The 23,353-nt window shown below is 32.1% G+C and overlaps 2 protein-coding genes across 3 annotated transcripts in view; one reads left to right on the plus strand and one right to left on the minus strand.

Moving 5' to 3' along the window:
- dpr1 (defective proboscis extension response 1) overlaps positions 1–23,353 on the minus strand; it is a 397,942-nt gene that overhangs the window by 227,586 nt on the left and 147,003 nt on the right. The window lies entirely within an intron of this gene.
- LOC108761564 (E3 ubiquitin-protein ligase MARCH3) lies at positions 4,953–21,524 on the plus strand. Of its 2 annotated transcripts, XM_018508172.1 has the most exons (7): positions 4,953–5,174; positions 5,241–5,346; positions 6,849–7,065; positions 16,345–16,470; positions 17,172–17,293; positions 17,833–17,960; positions 21,254–21,524. In XM_018508172.1, the coding sequence occupies exons 2-7, from the start codon at positions 5,307–5,309 to the stop codon at positions 21,416–21,418; spliced, it is 798 nt and encodes a 265-aa protein (XP_018363674.1). In that variant the 5' UTR covers positions 4,953–5,174; positions 5,241–5,306; the 3' UTR covers positions 21,419–21,524. The 2 variants fall into 2 exon arrangements, with proteins under 2 accessions (XP_018363674.1, XP_018363675.1); XM_018508173.1 differs by having other exon boundaries at positions 4,953–5,350.

Raw genomic sequence — 23,353 nt, forward strand, 5'->3', positions numbered from 1 at the left:
AGTATGTTTAAAAAAATAAAAAACAAAGCTTTGTCGAATATTTTAAATATATGCCTATAATTTACATGATATGCAAGATTCTTTTGAAATCTTTTTAATTATGCCATAACTTTTGCTTGATATATTTTATCTCTAGTAATCTTTCTTAATATATCTCTTCTGTAGACTGATATATATATATATATATATATATATATATATATATAATATATACCTATATTTATGCAAGATAGGTATACACTATATATTTTAAAAGTGTATATATATATATATATATGTATACACACACTTTTAAAATATAAATGTATCTTGCAGTGTGTATGTTGCATAAAACATTCCTGAGAAAAAATGTCTCATATATAATTACGTATAAATATATGAAATTATACGAAATAATATATAATTATATATAAAATATATCCATATATATAACATTTTATCCCGGGTTAATGGGATGCTGGAATGACCAAATTATTGACATTACAATTGTATAAAAATTGATTAAACGGAATCAAAAATCCTTTTACAAGATTAAGACAGATGTAAAATTAAGAGGTAATGCAGTGGATTTTATATTAAAATCGAAAAAATGTTAAATAAGTTTTTAACTTTTTTTTTATTTTAGTATAAAGTCCGCTGCACCACCTCTTAATTTTGCGTCTACTTTAATCCTGTAGAAGGATATTTTATTTCATTCAATCAATTTGGAGATTTTCATACGTCTGTAATGTCGATAATTTGGTCACTCTAGCATCCCCTATTACGGAGACGATCGGACGAAAAATGTACTTGTTTTTCGGTCAATACGCGCCGCTAGCAAGGGGTAAATTTGCGTCGGGAGAGAAAATTCACGAGTGGCGTCTCGTGGACTGAAAACTTTCGCGGTTCCCCAGCGTGTCGTTTTGCACGGTCGGCGCCGAAAACAAAATCTAGATTGCGAGGGGGTTTAAAGTTCTCCGCGGCGAGATCTTCGATGGAATTGTTATATCTGGTGATGTCTGGGTAAATGCAGTTGGGACGACGACATGTCGTTGAGTGTCGACGGAAGAAAGGCGACAGAATCAATGGGAATAGCTACAAACGCAAGAATCTTCGTTTTCGGATCTTCGATCTTTATAGAGATATACGAGTGTTCGCGTTCTTTCGATTCGTGGTTAGTGAAGAGAAAAATGCCGACAATTCCTCAAGTAATAACAATGAAAGTGGCATAGCGTTGTTATTCGTATCGTGTTTTATGGATAGCCAAAAGAGAGTGTGGTGTATAAAATGATTTATTAACTCCTACGTATCGATACGTGCTAAATGTATATACATAATTAATAATATAACACTTATAAAAAACAGTGCAGATAATATTGAAAATGTTTCATACCTCTTGTATATATAATAGACGTATAAAACATTTCCAATTAAAAATAATTCTTCCACATTGCTATTTTTTCTAAAATTAAACATTATTTATTGATAACGTAAATATTTGGATTATCGGCGCATTTTATTTTTGTCTATTATATGTATAGGTATCCTAAGTTCTTAAAATAAACTATCAGGTCGATTGTGTAACAACGTCATAATTTTTTGCTTCTGGTTTTGCGTGATCTACGGATAAAATTAAAACAATGCTGTTAGTCAGATATAGATGAATGAATTTATAAAATAGATATTGGCATTATGTCTGTTAAAACATTTTGATATTCCGATGCTATTTATTTCACAGTCCTGAAATGATCGTGAAATGGATGAATCTTGAAATTTTTAAATAATCTATTTTTAATGACATGAAAAATAAATGACAATATATCGCAAATTAGAAATGTTGTTATACTATATTCTGACAATTAGTAGTACTACGCGGATTATGTTTTTGGTCTGTTTATCATTAACCTTCGATCAACAAAAGTGCACGCTTGATGGAAGAGAGAGAGAGAGAGAGAGAGAGAGAGAGAGAGAGAGAGAGAGAGAGAGAGAGAGAGATTTGCTTTAATACTGTCACATCCATCTTCTAGGATCGATGAAGAAACGGTCGCTATGCAGCTTAATGGATGCATCTCCATTACTTGAGTATTATGTGGGTATTGTGTACCGTTATGCGATATTATATCAAAATAAAAACTTATTATAAAAATTGTTTATAGATTAAATGACAGAACAAATTTATATAAATTGAAATATTCGTGATTGAAGAGCGACACTTGACTCAAATATTCACTGTGTTGCTTTAGAAACAATTTTCTCTCATGAAACTTCCAAAATTTATAGAGCGATTTTATACGATTCTCTATTAATTAATATGTACATGAATTAATCACCCTAACACTTCCTCCCATAAATTATTCTATTTGTAATTCGTCGAAGCTTCATTTGTTAAATCGATCTAGAGTATCGCATTAGTTTATACCGGACGTGAAAAGTAATTAATAGTCACATTATTACCATATTACGGTGATTAAATTGTGTAATGAAATTGAATGATTCGTAGCATCGCAATCCTAATTAACGTTGCTTCAGCAGTTCTATTGTCGATAAAGCTTCCGCATGATCTCTGATTAAAACTTTTGTACATTGATATAGTAGTGGCATTAAAGCGCGTATCAGATTTTATGCATTTTTTTTCTATTCTCATGTATGAAAAAGGAATTGCATATTCAATAAAAAATGTATAACTTTTATGAGATTCATATAAATGAATATACTGAAATTTATTGAAATTCTATACAAATAAATCATAATATTTAATATTAAACATTTTATTTAACTCTTTTTTTTTAATGGAAGAGACGAATTTCCGACCAGACGAAATTAAAAAGAAGTAAAGTCAAGATTGCCTTCGAAGGGCGCCTGTTGGAAGAAGTTAAGTACAAACGGCAGATTCTTTTTCTCCGTGAATGATAGACCGTGAATCTTAATGCAATGCAAATCCAGGCGTTTCGCGGGAAAAAGTTTCGATGCAGTGGCGCTATAAATCAGGAACCCGCCCGAGATTCAATTTAGTGACGTTGGCGCACAGCATAGTTTCTGCAGTTAATTAATCTTCATAATCTTATGACGGGGCCACGATCTTGGGACATTCTTCGCCAGATCTCAATTTGGAATAGGCAAAATATGCAATTCCTTTAAAGAAGCTATCTAAGCTCAATTTTGTCGAATAATTCTGTCGAATAATTATAATTGGTGAATAGTCGAAAAGATTGAGGTGGCAGAAAATCAAATTAAATTAACATGTGGGTTTAAATAATAATGTTAAAATATATTCCATATTGAAGTTCTTATGGAGATAATAGAAAGCTCTAAAATTAAAAAAAATATGTATATCTCTTTTGATATATTTTTTATAATAAATTTAATAATAGGTTTAAATAATAGCTAACACAGGTTAGGCATGTGTGAAATCGTATACTTAATTCTTGAGAAAAATTGACAAAAATAAAAATAAAAATAAAATCGATGACGTATAAATTTAATATAAAAGACGCAATGCGAAGCAAATTGAAGTATCGTTAACATATATTCATAAAATGATAATAATGCTGTCTGTCATGTGTGTCTAACAAAATACTCAAATTTAACATTTCAAATTATCTATAATTTAATAAAGTTGAATAAGTCATTAGTTGCAATTAATTCCGTTTTATATCGTTATGTATTTCAATTTTTTTGGTAATATCATAACACTTAAATATATATTGAAAAAAAATGTCGTATATTTTACGAAATATTAGTAGATTATTATTCTCAAAATTTTGCAGCCCTTTCAATCTTGTAAGAATGCATTTTTACTTTTTGAATCTGTCACGGCCATTAATAAATCTCGTTTTTCATTTAGTTAATACATTTCTCTCTTAGAATATAAATAAGCGTCTTAAAAGGTATTCCTAAAAGGGTTGGTAATTTTTTTATACTAGCAATTTTGTAAATAAAAGAATGTAATTTTATTAAATTATATAACTGTACATGCTTTTAAAATAGTTAACTACAGTGCATCCGACGTTTATTCCAAAACTGTATTTTTTCCTTCAAAGGAATCTCGTTTCGAGATCCAATAAAAAGCCGCTAGCAGACCGTACAGACCGAGTGTTTACGTACGAAAGGCGAAATTGAAGTGCGTACCAGCGCACGGAAATTTTTTATTTTGCGTTTGAAATGCATTTTCACTCGTTCGACAACAAGAATCCAGCTTTGATTTCAAACGGATTGGAGTTTGCTTTCAATTTCGTAGCTAATGTTTCATTGTAATGCTATTTTTTATTTTTGATTGGTATGCAGCCGCTTCTATGTACATATACATGCATTTTGCATTAATATAGCCGATCGTGTTCCAAATGTTTACAAGGATTAATTTCAGGATCCATGGAAAATGAGACCCGGTAGATTAATTCGAAGGTCTCCTGAATAGTATCATGTTCTAATACACAGAGTTCTTACATGTTTTAATCTCGTACGAATTCGCCGGTAATATGTTCAGTTTTAATCAAATATTTTAGGATCAATAAAAGGTCTATTTTTTATGGTAGAAATACGATATGACATAATTTTTTTTCAAAGTAGAAGCATCATATAAATTTTTTTATAGTAAAAACGTGATGTGAAAAAAATGTAAAATTGTAAAAGAAATAATTTTTGCGCATTCTTCGACGTTTTATAAAACAATGATATCATTTTTCCAAGATAATATGCATTAAAATTTTCACGGGCAATATTATTACTTCCTAGAAAGATTTTACAAGGTTAATTGTCAAAATAAAATATATGATTAAACAAAATAAATTCGAAGGTATCGATTTATTATTCTCTCAATAGAGGATTTATAGATTTCAACGTATACTTATTAAAATATACGTAAACATGATGTGTTCTTATACCATATACAATTATTTAATATCTATGTTTATAACAGATGGTTAAATATAAATGAATAGCACACACAAAAATTCTCTTTATCATGGTTTCTTTTAAGAAAAATTGCAATGCGATTTTTAATCAAATTATAGATAGACAGTCTTTCCAATCACAGATAGAAAGTCACAGCCTTTCGATCTAGCACTATTTTCATTTATCGTGATCGATTCGCTGAGGAAACAGAAAAATAACGGTGAAAAATGAACTAAATTATCATTACGCGTTCCATGTGTCAGCACCCTCGGATAGGTTAAAAGTTACCTCTGCCGACCTACCAGGTCGGCTCCACATTTGCATTCGGTGGCGTCGCGTTACATAAAAAATAAACTTCACGGAAATTACAGGATCGTAAGGACTTTGGAGGACTCAGCACCACACGCACGACTTCGTTTCACGGGAAATTGTTGGTTATGTATCGCACCGGAAACTTTCGCGATGTCGGAAACGCAAGTAGGTAGGTTTTGTCTATCGCGACGTTATTATTACGGTATGCATTCTTCATCTGGAATATTGCCGCAGCCGGGACTTCATTTAAAGTTCGGTCCCATTGTCACGGAAAAACTTGAGAGCATCTATTTCCCCGAATCAAAGAGCTCGAGAGATTGCGTCTCGTTAGAGAAGAGAGCACCCGGGCATGTAAATTTTCACTCATTCGACATCTCCGGAAGTCTTCCAGAAATGAAATGTATCTCGCGAACGAAAATCCAATCAAATCTTAGTATGAATTTGAAGATTTGCTTTAATTAGTTTTTGGATAGTTCAAGACGAATGGCGAACATGTGGAAGTCTTTTAATTATAAGAAATAAAATATATAAAGGATAATATAAAATATATATAAAGGATAATGAACGTGATAATTTAAACATGAATGTGAGAACTGGATTAAGTTATTGATATATAATTTACTTGTAAGATTAATCCTTTAATGCGTTATTTAATCTGCTAAAATCAAACTTTGATAATATTATGATGAGAATTGTAATTAATTAATATTTGTAATGTGTGAAAATTATATATAACACGTGAAACAAGATTTTCAAGTGTATTCGACTTTTGATGTAATGAAAATTAGTAAAATTTAAATAATTAATGAGTCCTGCTGTGTATCATTTGATCATTTAATAAATCATTGAGTTTCATAATAGAGAAAATAAAGTTTCCATTAAATAAAATATCCGATTATCTCATTAATGCAATGTTTGAACTTTTGAAGTCAAAGCATCGACATGTTCACCAACGCTAACTTTACTATTCAATAAGCTGCCAACAGATTTCATGTTAAAACTTCAAATAAATTCGATTTAGATTTGGATAGAGGATAAATGAATGCAGAAACTCTTGTGATCGCTCATGCATATGCACTATGTTATGTACAACTTTCTCTTCAAATCGATCATGTGTATAAAATAGTATTAATTTCGTTTTAAAAATAAGAAAAAACAAAACAAGAGGAAAAGCAAAAAAAGTTAAAAAAATGTTTAACAGATATAGTTGAAGAGTGTCATTTCCAGGTGATAGTCACCGCTTTGTTTTTAATACAGTTATTATCCAATAAACCGATTGAGCTTCTCTGATGAGAATTATCGTTTGTAAAAGGAAAAATTTTAATTACGTTTTCACAGGTACTTTTTTTAAGTATAAACTTTCTTTTTAAATCGTTTTTTATTAACGTAAAAGTACGTGAGAATCTACGTTTGAGTAAAATCTTGCTTTCATTTCGCTAAATCTGAAAATGTGGAAGACAATAATTAGATTCAAGCTTCACGAGACTTTACGGGTTGGCAACCACTGGCGCGAACTATTATCAGATTTCCGATCAGTTCGTATAGAAAATAGACGCTTAGAGCCGGGGCGGCACGGTGCGGTGAATGGGGTGTAAATAAGCGCGAGTACGTGGTGGATCATGCATATGCACCATGTGGTGTGTCCTTCTCTTTGGGTGGTTCCACAGTTAACTTGGATCACGAGCATAGCATGCCGATGCCGCCACCGGCCATGGCTCCCGAGGGCTCGGCCTGCAATTTAAATGGCCGCGACACGCAGCAAGTGTCTCCAGGGATCGTTGGACAACAACATCGGCTTACCCGCAGTCTGATCTCCGTCGGGTCCAGCGTCTGCCGAATATGTCACACAAACACGGCGAAGGAACCGCTTATTTCCCCTTGTAGGTAAATACATACACGTTCTATCACAGCTTGAGCACACGTAGTACTGCAGTATTGTAGATGGCAAAGCCTCAATTTTGGAAGCTATTAAGATGTTTTAATGGAATGAATAAACGATGGAATAAAATCAAATATACAATGATTGTGTAATGAATAAATAAAAAACATAATAATTTTGAACTAAAGTTAAAAAAATGGTTTAAAAATATAAATATAAACAGTAAAGAGCATTCAGCCACAACGCTAGATGTAATTTGCTAAAATAATATTTTAAAATTACGTTTCAATATTTGACCATCCTCAGTACACTGCATGATTGTTAATTGTGTATCTTAGTTTTCGTTGTACTTATTGTTTTTACCATTAAACTACCAAATGATATTTGTATCAACCTCTCATTTAGACTTTCGAGACTTTATCAAATATTTTTATTTTGTAATAACTTATTATATAATGTACTGAGGATGGTCAAATATTAACCGAAACATCTACGTTTTATAATTTTAAATATATAACTTTAGCAAATTTTTTTTACATCTAGCGTTGTGGCTGAATACTCTTTATTGTTTATATTTATAATAATTTTGTCCGCAACAGTACTGTTAAGTGTTAAGTATTATGCATAATGCGATGACTTATAAATGAAAAATTATTAGTATTTCGATAATATTGAGTTTTTACACTTTTTTCCCCACAGCGTATTTCTAATTTAAATAATTGATTGAAATAATTTAAAAAGAGGAGTTTGTCTTATTATCCTCTTCTAAAATTAGCAAAAACGTCATGCATTTGTTGTTTGCATATAAAATATAGATAGTGATATACGTGTATAATAATCCTAAAACCGTATATATTTAGGATTATTATAATCCATGTATATATATTACGATATGGATGAGGTTCACAAATGTATTTAGAGATAAGGTACAGCGCCAATTTAAGAATCGTAATTGGATGGATTTCAGAATAAGCTTAAGTTAATTAAATTGCTTAATAACGTTACTAAGAGTTTCCACTATTATACTCTCAATTCTATAGCAAGATTATCCTTAAAAGAGGGAGAAAATTACAATTATTTTATATTATTATTTTATATTATAACTATTATTTGTATAAGAAAAAACGGCTACAATTACCTGCACGATCAAAGTCGTTTATCGATACATCTTTTGATTATAAGAACTATAGTACGATTGTGATAATCGTAAGACTGGCATATCTTAATTGTTAGGATTCTTGGCTGTTAAAAATCTTACGGTTATTACAACCACATATGTTGATGAGCAAAAATTGTTATTGTTTTCGGTTATGACAACTAAAGCGTTTTTTCCGTGTTTTAGGACAAAATTGTTTCGACAAAATAGTTATATTCTGTACATAAAAATATTCGCACGTCAATTTAATACATATTTTATACATATGTGTTTTATTATAGTTTAAAATATTTTGAAATTTTTATATGTATTTATGTTATATTATAAAAATATTAGTGAATGGATTGTGTTAAAAAAATATTGCTATCATGTTAAAAATTGATCCACAACGAAAATAACTGAACATATGCCCAATTTTTTCTTGTGGCATTAAAATGTTTATTCGATACGTAAATGCAAGTAATTCTAATTTTATTTTCGAAATGCATAATTTCAAATTTTTGAATTCAAGAAAAAGATCGTTCGTAAATATATACATGTAGAAAAGATACAGTTGAATATTTACGATTTTGAAAACTTTATCGTCATGGTAAAACGATATGTATCATCCGCGTAGCTATGGCCGGGATTTAGGACAGAATTCCGCCATCTTACGAACGTCCCATCTTTCATATTTAATAGGATTCGAGAAAAATGTGGTGCTCACCGAAACGGGAAGTGCTTACGTATTAATGGCGGAACATCGCGATATTTAAATCTTGCGGATTCAGCTCCGGATATTTCTATTGATGTGTTTAAACGTAGCAAAAAAATAAAAAATAAAAAAATAAAAAATTTGACATATGTATGTAACAAATATAAGATAGATACACACATACATAAAATGTTATATTATTTAATAATAATAATCGTATACATTATTTGATGTAATGTACGCTAAAATGTAAGATTCAAACTTCAATTTAATGTGTAGTTAATTTCCATTTTATTCAGTATTCTACAATGACTCTTAAAGATACTATAATAATTAAAACAGTTATAATTGTCAGAATTAGAGCTGCAGTGTCGGTGTCGAAATATCAACAGTGTCGAGAGCTTAGTATTATAATTTCGCTAGTTTAGAATTTACTTAACGAATTAAAGTCCTAAAAGGGTATAAATTGAGTAAATCTTCATTTCGAGCTAATTTCAATGGCTTTTATTTTAAATGAACTTTAATGTAAGAGACTTTGTTACCAGTTATTATTAAGTATTTCAAGCTGGAAGTTTAGCCAAGTCGATTAGTGATAAATTTAATTACAAAACAAAAGTATACAGGTTACTGCAAGGCAAACTGAGAAAAGCTTTCAAATTCAATTGCTTCGATTCCCAATAGCCTATTCTTTACCATCTATCAATGTATGTCGCGTGAAACGACAAATGCTAATTTCATGCAAGCATGAGATGGGAGACAGGCGCTAATTAATTAACGTTAAAGCTCGATTAAGCGATGATCATCTCGCGTCATCCAATCACCGTGAAATATCACGAGGGATTAACCGTTATAATTTACTAAGTCCAACGATATTCAGAATATCTTAAGTTGATTACTTTGAAACTCTGTTACTGTCTGTCATACGTTTGAATTTACGTATCACAGACCTGGGTAATTTTGAAGAACAAAAAGAATTGACTCAAATGAATGGTCTTTGGTAACTAATCTAAACATAATTCTATTTTCTCTCAGTTAGATAGTTACTTTTACAGCTTTTTATAAAAATAAAAGAAGAAAGAGAATAATCCAATTAGATTATCACTTGATTTTAAAGTATGCGCATACTATTTTTATTAGCCTTCACTTATTTTATTTTTTATTTATTTTTAACATTTCGGTAATACTCTTATCGTTCTTATGGAGGGTCATCCGTACTGCCCGTCAACTTAACGACCTGAGCCGCGGTTCTTTGCTTGTAGGGGCTTAATTCACGAGGATCTCGTGAGAATTCTCGACTATGCGTATATCTCATGACCCATTTCTTTTCGTGTTACCACGACAACATTAGACGCGCGGTGGTAAATGCCCGGCGATGCCAACGAAAAATCTGGTCGACCGAGCGCATGAATCATCACGAATTTTAATGCGACCGATTATTTATGGTACAAAGCGGAATGGTTGCCCTTCGTGGTAGAAACATCTGTAGTTTCATGGATTTCGCCGCCAAATGTAGGCGTGTCCTCGCATTCGAGAGTACAAATGCTCGATTTTACCTTTTCCCTCCTTTGAATAAGTAAATCCGTTTTTTTTATCCCTGTTCGTCTTTGAAAGAAATAGAGGCTAAAATTATTATCATGTGGATATTTATCTTATCTATCTATTCTTATCATCCATTTATGCGTTTTGTTTATATGTTTTGTGTTATTAGTCCTATATAGAAAACCAGAGATTTATTATAGAGGAGTATGATTTGATTGATTGTTCAAAGCATTGAGCTCCGTAGTATAAGGACAATGAGCCATTGAATAGTAGGGAGGCCTCAATTTTTAAACAATGACACTTCGATAAAGATTTTACTGTTCTCTTAATCAACCATTGATCGATTGGCTAATGTTGTTCCTTATCGTGTCCTACCATAATGTATTCTTTAAAACTTTTACGGTAAAATCTCATTCTTAAAGATTGAAAATTAAGCCACTCTTTTTCACTGGCTTAATTTTCATAATTTAGAGTGAGGTTTCACTCCAAAGAGTTTAGAGAGTCAGGAAGACAAGCATATGTATGTCTTCCTTTTCTTTGTTGGACCGCAGAGTTTTATATAGTTTAGTAGATATAGAGAAAGTTCGTTTCAATATACTGTAGAGCTTCAACTAATTTAAAGACTAAAATATGGTGTGATTGACTAACATAGTAAAGAAATAAAATATCTGTTATGTGATTTAGACACCTGTATCAAGTTGGCTCTCTAACTATTGAAAAAATTAACTTTCTATAGCTCGCTAATCGATTGTTCATCGTTTGTACACTTCTGGTAAAAATGTATTAAAAAACAATTTTAGGGGGCTCCACACTAGCCCTTCAACCACGAACAAATTAGATTTAAGGATGTATTAGACGTACGGTAACTGCAAAGAAAATTAAATTTGTGGAAGTATGTTTAATATTTACACTTCAAATAAACTATATATACATATGGAAGTTATGTGAATAAGCTTCTATTTTTATTTAATAACACATTTTTGTAATTTATTTATTCTATTTGTCATTATTTTTATTATCAAAAATTAAAATTTAAAAAATGATAAAAAAATTTACATTTTTCTTTCGTAAGTTCTTTAAATATTCAAAATAATTTATGCAAAGTTTCATTGCGATTCATTAATTAATTACAAAGATATAGAATAAATAAATATTTTGTTTATTTACTGGACAACTAGTTCATGCATCGCAATGTAACTCTACGTAAATAATCTTGAATACATAATGTACTTAAATTAAAAAATTAAGATTTTTATCATTTATTTTATATATATAAATCCAATATTATAGGTATATTTTATTATATATAATACATTTTCAAATATTTGTATTAAAGCACAGACTAAAAAATACTACTGTTTATTAAAACACCTTATGATCCAGATAGTAAACTATCATCAAATTTGTCGTATTATTTTTAAATGTGATTTAGAATAATCTGTAATTTTTTCATAATTTTGTTATTTTAAAAATATATGTATAAAATTTCCTTAATTAGTCTCAATTCACAGATTTCCATTTGCATATTCCGAAAGAAGTCGATTTTTCGTTTACATATCTTTAGTTAAAAAGTTATTAACAAATAAATCTCGTAGGGTCAATTTTACGCTGTAAAAGGTACATTATTGTCACGAATAAAGAAGAACAAGTTTGAAAAAACACCAATCGAGAGATAGATTTTCGTTTGCACATTTAAACTCAAGTCGAGTTTCGTTTGCACACAGTTTAGTTAAAAAGTTATTAACAATTAAAGTTTCGAGGACATTCGACTCAGGTAGATAGGTTCAAATGATACTGAGTATAGTAACTGAGATTTGATTGAATCTATCTATCTGAGTCAACCGTCCTCGAAACTTTAACTGTTAATCTCTTTTTAAGGTGTGCAAACGAAAAATCGATTTGTTTCGGATGTGTAAACGAAAATCTATTAATTAGAGTTATTTCAATCGCATTTCTTTAGAATTCTTGCCAAAAACGTACTTTTTGCAATGTGAAATTAACCTCCCAACATTTATTTGTTGATAATTGTTTAACTAAATATGTGCAACAAACAATCGGCTTGTTTTGGAATGTGCAAACGAAAATTTATCAACTAAGACTAGCTAAATCTAATTTGCTTAACGTGAAATTAGCATCCCCTAAAATTGTTTTTTAATAACCTTTTTGATAACTTTTTTACCAGAAATGTGTAAACAAAAAATCGAAATATACATACATGTGCAAACAATGACCAATCGAATGAGAAAGTTAATTTTTTCAAAAGTTGGGGACCAACTTCAAATGGGTAATTTAGGTAGCAAATTAGACACCTATATAATATTGGAAAAAATGATAGCGATGATCAATTGAACCGACTGAATGACGAATATCTGATTTTCTGGGACTGCTATATAAAAAATATTTTTTATCCACAATTATTAACTAAAAGATGAAGCTACGTTACAATATTAAAATGTATGTTAAAAAACGCCGGTAGGTTCGCGGCGAATAGGTGGTGGATTGTTTAAAATGTTTCGTTATCGGAAGTTGGGTTGAAATTTTTCAGAGCGATGCCGGCAACTTTCCTAGCGGTCGCTCGCGAATTATTTCTCGTTTAATATCGCTCCTTATATCGCACTCGACGCTGACGGAGTATTTCGAATTCTGCTGCATACTGTGCATTGTTCGCCGGAACAATCGCAAAACTGATGTCATAACGCAGCAGCTATACTCCGCAGCGAATCGCGCTGCGAAAGAAGAGCTGCATAAATTTCATTGGACGATAGCTGTTTCGCCGGATATACGCGGGCTAATCATCGTCCATGTACATCATGCTGTCAAAGGGAAAAGTTTATGACGTCGATGAGCCACAGGGCAAATCGTGTAAAAGAGAATTGTTTCATTCACTGTTGTGCGCTGCATCGCTTTTTATTGCCGTATCGCATATTTCTGTCCGTTGAGAAATTTTTTGTTACTTTAAACCTATGTAAGATGCTTTAATCTCTTAACAATAGATTAGTTTGATATTCATCAATAAGATTTATTAGAAACATTTAATATTTTTGTTTATCTGAAATTGAAGTTAATCAAGATTGCCACGAAATTAGAAATCAGGAAATAAGGAAAATATAACGAAAATTGAAAATGGTCAGTGAAATAATGGAAAAATGAGGGAATTTTACAAAATTTTCTGGAAAATTGAAATTCTTTGCTTTAAAAATAATATGCCTACATCATACCTATGTAGTTTTGGAATATTATCAACTTAACAATTAAATGCAAGCAGTGTCAACAACATTTGTAATAATTTATAGCATTGCTGTATTAAATTACTAAATATTTGACATCAACATAAAAATGAAAATTAGAGCTGCTAGAAATGAGCTAGTGTGCTAAATATGTAATTAAAAAATTCATTTTACATATATTAAAATTAATGTTTAGTGTTTGGTCATATAATAAAAGAACGTTCTTTTGTCCGGTGCTGACAGCAATTGAGGGTAATTTTGTTACTTTATGATTTGCTCGAAGTGTCGAAGGATATTAAAGACTTTTATGCATGGAAAGTACAGTAGTGATTCTTAACTTTTTTTATAGACAGGGATAGCATCATAGAATTCGTTTTAGGACTATTTCTGCAGCCATTAAAAAGTGCTGGTGCGAATTTGCATCTAAGTGCTAACAAGTGATAAAGAATCTAATGATTAAAAAATTTTTAATTATCAAAATATTTGACGGTTTCCAAATCAGGACTAAAACACAAAAAATTTAAAATAAATATAGTAGAGAGCGCCTAGGATTGGTAAAAGTTAGATGTTTTGAATAATATAATATTCTTATTATTAGGTGTTAAACTTAATTTCTGCCGTTTTTAGTCTCAAAAATTGATTTATTTCGAAGGGAAGATGAATGAATACCTTAATCAAAGTAATTGCCTCCATTTTCTACTTTATTACTAATTAATAATACTTTATTAATAATACTTTGATTAAGGTATTTCCCTTCGAAACAAATCAATTTTGGAGAAAAAATAAAGATTCTTAACCCTATTACCATATTAATATGGATAACTAGTGACCGAGTGATTCCTGTTCGTGCAAGTTTCTTTGAGTCTTTCGGTAATTATAAATCTACATTTTATTATTTTCCAAAATAAAGAATCAATATTTATTTTAGAAAATATGTTGGTGAATTTTTAGAGATTTTTTGAATTATTTTGAAGAGGTGAAAGAACGAAGAGATTCTAGTGACCTTTGATAATATGAATGAGGCACTAAATTGTACATAGTACGGTAAGGGTTAATATTGTTAAATATTCAGTCGCGTATAGTCATTTCTTTTACTTAACAGAGAGATCTCGTACATGCAAGCCTAATATCACCTTAACGAGACTTTAACGCATAAACTTGTCTTTGGAATCACTATATCGTGCAATAGTAGTACAGTTCAGATTTACTGACTTCCGTATCTTGTTCGGACTAATTTGCTGCTGCATATACAGTACATACATCGTAAACGTAGGATGCGTAGGAAGCGAAGAGCAATGTCATGATAGTTGCTGGTGCTGTTTATAATAACGAGATTACTCGGCGAACAGCGGTCGTTTAACACGGCTGACAAAGCGAAACGTCGTGACTCTATCGTCGAATGAAGTATATTCCGGCTTGGCACCGAAATCGACCTCACGTAGTCGCATAATTCACGCGTTGGCTGCGAGATGGGGAATCGTGCTAAGAAGGGATGAGATTTTATAAGAGAGGGACTTCTCTTTTGCTTCTCTTTTGCCCTTTCCCTTTCTCATTTATGGCTCAGTGCCGTAGACGGTAGAAAGGCATAAATGAGTGAATAGTTCGAGGAACGTGTCCCGGCGATTAAGGACACACAACTCGTGCTTGAAGAACTACGTGAAAACGCAGTAGAAACGTGCGAAATGAGAGCGACCCGCTGCAAATTTCCCGCTCGCGAGTGTTTACCTTCATAATTCTCGAACTTACGGATATCCTTTCTAATCCAAATGTTACTTTGAAGCCATAGGCGTTCGATCCGGAACGGCAGAGATTAATGAGGAGAATCGGATCTAACTTATTTTTCTTGCGTTCCCGATGGTGGAATGAATTTCGATGATTCGTGTTCGTTCACGAGTGAACACGAATGAATAGATTTAATACTTCTGGATATTTACGGAATGCAATTTATAATGTGCTTGTATAATTTTATATTTACAAATACATTTGTACAAAAGAATATTACAACACGGATGCGATGTTAGGTACAACATATTATTGAATTGCTAATTCAACAATTGCATCTTTATTAGAGAGAAAATTATTAATTTTATATATTTAAACTCTATTTTATAAAGATTGTAATGAAATTTCAATGTAGATTCTGTAACAACTATAGAGACTAGTGATTTTTTTTCTAAATATAGATTTTAAAGGTTGAATTTAGCGTCGGTTTTGAGTTATATGTCTTTTACGTTTGCTTGGAAAGAGCTGAGAGAATATATTTTAGTGCTCAGACTGCTCAGCAAAAGCATCAACGAAGTCACTTAGTTTCTATCCTTTACAATTCCATCTCGGGTTGCTGCCTAGATTGAATTAATTTCTGCGACATAAATAAAAAATATTAAATTTTTATTTTAAGACTATTAATTTAATTTAATCATTATTTTTTATTGATTAAATATTTATTTACTGTAAATAAATGTTTATTTAATACTATTCAAAGAAATATGTATTAAGATTTAGTAAATTTTTTTTTTGTGGAAAATTCCGTTTTTTACGAAGCAGTACGTAATTGTCGTTACATAATTATTTCTTTGCCGTTATTCTTTAATAAAAAGTACTATTATTTTCTCGTGTTAGTACCATACGTTACAATATTGCAATAGGATATACAGCGTGTCTTTTCCAGGTGCAAGGGCACGCTGGCTTACGTGCACTTGTCCTGCTTGGAACGATGGCTGAATCAGTCGTGCCGAACGTACTGCGAATTGTGCCGGTACTACTTCAATGCCGTGGAGACGCCTCGTTATCGATGGTGAGCATTACATTTACCGGGTTAGCACGGAGAGGGTACACTTTCAAGCTGGATGTAATTCAAGCATCCGAAATGCACTTCGATCTCTCGCACACCGGCACGTTTCCTTATTTCGTTTTCCGTTACCGTGCCCATTATTCTCTTTTTCGCAATGAATTGATCTCAGTCATATTTCTTTCTTTTTTCTTCTATGCAATTTGTTTCCTCACTGTGAGTCGATCAGGTTGCAGTTTGGAGTTTACTCGAACATCAAAAATGATGTATCGAGTAAACTGCTCTAGAAATCGACGATAAACTGCGATGTTCTGCATTCCGATTTATGCGTTAAAATAACGTGTGCTGCATCACTTTAAATTTGCTATTCGGTCGTTGGAATTGCAGAATAATAAATTAATTTGTTTTTTTTTCATAAAAAAGTTTATATTACTTCAAATAATATTAGTTTTACTCGTGTGTATATAATATATCTTATTGCTCTGTTTATTTTTATCCGTATTTTTGTAATTTGAAAAGCAGTGCATTTTTTATATTTATTTAAATGTTAAATCAAATTATATTTTAGAATTCTAACATCACATTGTTTATCGATAAACATTTTGTTCTGTGTGTGAGCGCATGATCCTCCGAGGATGAATTTTTCGAGCTTTTATCTTAATAGCCGTGCTCGGCCGCGTAGTTATCATTTTTATGGATACCTGCAGGCCAGAGTCTCTGAGGATATGGATTAGCCATCCGCGAAATCGTAGAAACATAGAATCAGACCTGCTCATCTTAACATTACTCACCATTGTTACAGTGGGATTAGCCGCGGTGTGCTTTTTGGGTGAGTAATTTGATAAATTGAAAGTTTGGAAAATTTTATAAAATATGATTATCTTTTCGTAATTTCTAAATCCTTTTTTCTTACAAAACGTGTTCAAAAAAAGTTGCCATATGTTTTATTACTCGATGCAACGCCAAATATTTATATTGTTTAATGTTAAATAATATTTATTTTGTTTATATATTTATATCATTTAACAATAAATAAAATTAATGTTGAAATATTAAGCTTGATGCTGAAAATATTTCCGTACTTTTGAATATTACTTACAGTATATTTTAATATTTAATCATAACTCGAAATTATGTAAAAATTGTATAATATAAGTATTCGTATATTTGATATATATTTCCTGCATTTTAAGCTTCTTTCAGGAGAATAGTTATAAGGAAACTAACGTTGTTACAAAATAATGTGACATGTGAAAAAGAATTCAAATCATTTGTTGACGAAGTCTCAGTTCCGATAAGCGTATACTTTTGTAAAACTGTCGTTGTATCAAACTGAATTATTATACTTGCTATTGGCTAACTTTGCAGGTATGCGGTACTTTATCATAGAGGGAAACAAGATTGGAATTTCTAAACCCTGGACGCGAGGGGCGATATGGTTCTTTCTGACCATCGTGATATTAGGCTATGTCACCACAGTTTACCTGCTCTGCAGGGTAATTATACCCCTGATTTATTCTTTTAAGCTATCAATTCAATATTATTTAATACTAAGAAGATTGCATTTAATGAGAATTATCGCGATAGAAAACAAGGCTTAACGTTATTGATTTCTTTGAATTAAACTACAATCGTGACAAATGCTTTCATTTCATATCTAACTCTTTCATTGTTTAATATTCAATAGAAATAGGACGCAGTATGTGCGATCAAACTGAATGCATTAATTGGCTTAAAAGATGTATTAAATAACTTACATAATACCAGAATAATTTATTAAGTATTTAATTAATTAATTATGCAATATTACGAAGATATGAATATAGTATTATGCCCCATATTGATATTTTTTAGCTGAATGCATTGGAAATGTTTCAATTATATTCGCATGAATATCTTATTAAATTTACATGGATTAGTTCATCAAAAGCTAAATGTACGGAATTATCGGTTTACGTAATACACAACGATGGGCATACATAAAACAAATGGAATCAATATTACCGATATTGTAGGATATTGTATATTCGCGAAATGAAATTAATATTTAAATCGAAATGTATTTAACGCATCGTACGTTTCCTCAGGGAACCGAATGTGTCTTTACAATTGGTATCAGAAAATGAAGTTTAGTTTTAGTAAAAAAAAATAAACACGCTAAAGCTTTGACTATGTTTATTTCAATGAACATAAATTGTGTCACGCACAATTAATACGAATTAAATGAATTCATTCGTTTTAATATAATTGATTACAACGTACACAACTTTTTCAACATGATAAACGCGTAAAAATAAAATTGTTTACTCAAGCAATATTTGTTTGAAATACTTGTCACGTTTTATTATTTAGTGAATTTTTATTTTGCAATATTAATACAACAAATATAGCTTGAAGTCAAAGTGTTTTAAAATAAGAGCAGTAAATTTTTTTTTTTTTTTTTCATTATATCGAGATATATTATTTTATCAAAGCCTTTGTTAACTCCAAAGCGAGAACAACGCTTTTACCAAACAATCTTTTTAGAAATCACGAGACGTGTAAGTTTTCATACTTTGGACACGTAGATCAATATATATCATAATATCCATAACTTAATACCTATTGACGCTTCGAGTTCGAAACAGTAGCCATTTTTCTTAGTTTAGACCGTATTACGTTCGGCCGAAAGGTTACATGGTAAGCTAGGAATGCCTAGCGTATAAGACGTGAGTTATTTACTGCAAAATATCTTTCAAAGAATATACATATCCGGCTGAGATATATACGTATCGTAACGTAAAGAATATAGAATCGTGGTATTTTGACTAGTAACGTACGTCGGGATAACTTGCATCAGAGCATCCTCTGGGTCATCGACTTTATGTCGCATCCAGCGCGACTTTGTCGTACCGCGGTTTACGTTTATGTACTGCGATCTCGCCGGGCCAGATAGCGACGTTTGCCCCAGGCGGATGCATTAAGGCGCGGCCTGGGTAAGGGTGAAACAGGTGAGCGGTATCCCGAGGCTCGAATGCGCGGATATAATATGGGGGAGCGACCCGGAACAAACGTGTCAGAACGCATTTTGTCCCGGAAGGGCGCGAAAGACACATGATGCTCTGATATGAAAAGAATACACACGAGGTGTGGTGTGCGCACTGAGCGGAAACACGGCTAATAGAGTAGGTCTCTTCAGCTAAAAATATCACGCATTCCTCAGAAAAAAATCATATCGCGCGTTTCCGTCTTTACAATTCTACGATTTACTTTATGATATTTTGAAGGCGCAATTTATAAAATGGAAATTTTTTATTCATATAAGTATTTATTTTTTTATTGGTTTATCATATGATTTACTTAATGGTCAATTTTTGTTTAAATTACCTTTCTTGATAAAGATTATAGTCTTTATAGCGTCGGGGTGAAATTAGAATTCCATTTATGACTGTTATGGCGAGTATTCACGATGATTGTTTATACACTCTAAAATGGTTGCTAATGCACGTTAATTTTCCGTATATGGTTAATTACCATAAAGCTTATCAGCAAGTGTTGCGTTTGATTACGTTGCCCCAAAGCTGTTACTAAATTAATTATTATTGGCATCATCTCAAACATGAATATGGAGATCGTTAAGTTTTCGTATGCAAATATGGAAAATTGAATGAGATTATCATATCAATATTCTAGTATATCTAATGAAAATTCCAATTAATTAACATAAAATTTAAAAATTTAACAATTATGTTTAAATAAATTTAAATCGAACGTTTAAATCAATGATTCTTGTAGAAAAAAAAAAAACAAAAACAGAAATTAGGAAAACAGTTCCTTATTAACTTATTTATTAATATAATATTAATACACATTTTCGGCCTCGTTTTCAGTTTAATCGATTCACCGAAAAGATTTTGAGCTTGGATAAAATTTAATTTATTTAATAACAATTTTCTATAGCATCACAAAGAAGTGATTTTAATTAAAAATTCTATTACCGTTACATAATTAATTATTTATGGTTTATTCATGGAAACATATTTATCATAAACATATACCACTATATCTTACGTCAGTATAGCAAAGAATATATGCGGTAATCTAGTCACGTAGTATACGTATATTCCTGGTACGGTACAGATCAATGTCGTCGATAAATCGAAAGATTTATCAGCCACTAGAATCTATAATACATTATTCCGCTTGGAACAAAGTGCGCTTTCGATCCAGGGAAGAATTATTCATGCCGCTTAACGTCTCTGCTGTATTATTGAAACCAGAGACTGTACTAAATGAGGATGGGCGAACGAAATGATTTGTTTGGTACGCGATATTTCGCTCGGTTATACGAAAGCGCGGTCTAACGAATCGTGCGTCACCGAATGCTCTCGTTAATCCCCGCAAAAGATCCCAGTAACCACTTCGAAGCGTACTTTGAGTGCACTCGCCGAGTATACGAAGTATAGAGGACGGTGAGGTTTTAAATAAAACCGTCGGTCGCGTCGCGCTGTAAATCGCTGCAGTTGAATCGAAATCGTCGGACGTCGTGTTTAATTAAGAATAATCGTGAATACGCGCCACTTTCCGAATCGCGTCTCTCCCGTTTCGATTGTACCTCACTCTCTTTCGCCCTGCCTCTTTTTCACATCGGAGGGCACTCGAGGCGCGTCACTCGAGCCTGATTTATCGAGTGGACTGCCCTTTGCCCCTGACAACTGAAACTGCCGGGGATAATTTAAATCAGCGCGGGGGGGAAAGGAGCAGCCGCGTGATTCTCTTTACTCGCTCACATTTGTCTTTCCTTCTTCAGGACCAGGTGTCGCCGTGGTACAGGTGGTGGAAGAGCACCGTCAATGTCAGACTCGTCGTGGACCCTCAATTGCTTCGCCGTCGATCCTCGGATGAGTCTTCTCAGGATCGCGAGAGTCACGATGGGTCGAGGGAGACGACGATGTCCGCGGTCGATACGTCGTAAAGAGAATGCTGGTAAAAAGTGAAAGCAAGCCTGGCAGACATATAAAAATATAACTGTTAAAGTCCCAAGATGTAAGTCACGAATGAAATAAACACGAATATTACTTGCGCAACGAGATGTTATCGTAAAATGCGACTTATACACCACGCGTTATTATTCGAGCTTTTAAGGTATTCAGAACTTTAATCCCGATTTCTTGAATCGCGTTAACCTGCTTTTTATCACGCGAATTTATATAATTCTTTGAAACCTTTCGACATTCGATGGAATTCGATCTCCCTGACGTGAAAAAAAAAAAGGAAACTCGCGTGATTCGTGCGACGTGTCGACGAATGCAGTCCGCGGTGAATTGTTTTCCGTTTCTTTCGTTGCTGATTTCTCGTGTACCTCGCGTACGTTGTCCTTCTTAAAAAAGAACTTTTCGCGTTTCTCATGGCGTGCCGTGCGCGAGATTTAATCGCGCAAATGAGATCTGAACGCGCGCGCGCACCAGGTACATTAAACAGAAATACTCTGCGAATTTAAACGCGTGTTTTCTGCCAAGAAAAATTTAGCTAACCGGCCAAGAGTTCGCGGTGAACAAACGGAAGTACTGCTGATCTAGCAATTAACTCATCTGGCACGACGCCAACTATTTATATTACAGCGTTATCGTATATTCTATTCGTTGTTCCCTCGTCTGTTACTGCTAGCTAGTATTTCTTTCCTTTATTTAAACCGAGAGAGTGCGTTAAGGCTCGTAACGGAGTAAAGAATTTTAGTTAATTTGCAGAAAATATTCGCCGGCATCTTCAAACCTTCGTGAGCTATTTTGAAAGCAACGTATATGAATCGAAATCTAAAATATTAATAGAAAACGTCTAATTGAAAATTGATTTTATTTTATTAGAATTTAATGCAAAGATTTGTAATGTGAGATGTACAATGTTGGAAATTAAGCAGATACAAGAGAAAACGCGGAAGCAATTTTTTTTTAAAGGGAAAACGATTGTATTATATATTTACCAAAGATCTCCATTGGCAGAGATTGAAGAAAACGTTATTCTTTTTTCGAACAATTTCCTCTCTTAAAAAAATGAACGTGTGCAAACCAATTGGGAAGAAATTTTTTAACGCCCTTCCTTCTCCACGTTCACGGCATAAATCCAAGTAAATCGAAAGTCCGAAGCCACGCAATTAGCAGTAAACATCTCGCTTCGCCTCGTAGCGGTAAGCCCGCTTAAATGCTAGCGTTACTGGTGACTTTATCCGGTAGTTAGTTAAGCTGCGACAAACCAATTATAGCACTCTGTTAAGGGGGAGGGGTGGTATTGACTATCATTCTGAAGCAATGTTAGACATTGAAAGGGTTTCATGCTTCAATAATTTTGTGAAAAATGAAATATTTTGGGGGAGAAATTAATGTCTTGAATGAATAACGTATTAAATGAGCAATTATGATTCTTAACAAAATTTTATATTCTGTTGTATGAATGCTTATTTCATAAATTTTGATCAAGATATATGTTTGAGTTCATGTTAACAGCGAATTACGTAGCGTTTTTAGGACCGTTATTTGGACATGTTTATAGTATTTTTAAAATTAATATTAAGAAGATTAAATTAACATTAGAATATATTAGAACGTTGATATTAACACAACAGATTTTCTTTTACATTATTTAAACTATTACTAAATAGTATGACCTAGTTTCATATTATTGTTTATTTATGTATGTATCAGTTTCAGTAATCATAAATCGGTTCTAAATTAAATATATAAAATACATAAATAATATATAAATGAAAAATAGAATATATCGGAATATATTAATATAATTAATACAGATAGATTTTCTTTTGCACTACTTATTGAAAATATTAGGAAATGGTGTACTGGAAAAAGACTGATTGCATTAATTGGAATTCTGATTGAAAATGGACGAATTAAGATTT

Source organism: Trachymyrmex cornetzi, unplaced genomic scaffold (genome assembly GCF_001594075.2).
Source record: "Trachymyrmex cornetzi isolate Tcor2-1 unplaced genomic scaffold, Tcor1.1 scaffold25, whole genome shotgun sequence".
Lineage (NCBI taxonomy): Eukaryota > Metazoa > Arthropoda > Insecta > Hymenoptera > Formicidae > Trachymyrmex > Trachymyrmex cornetzi.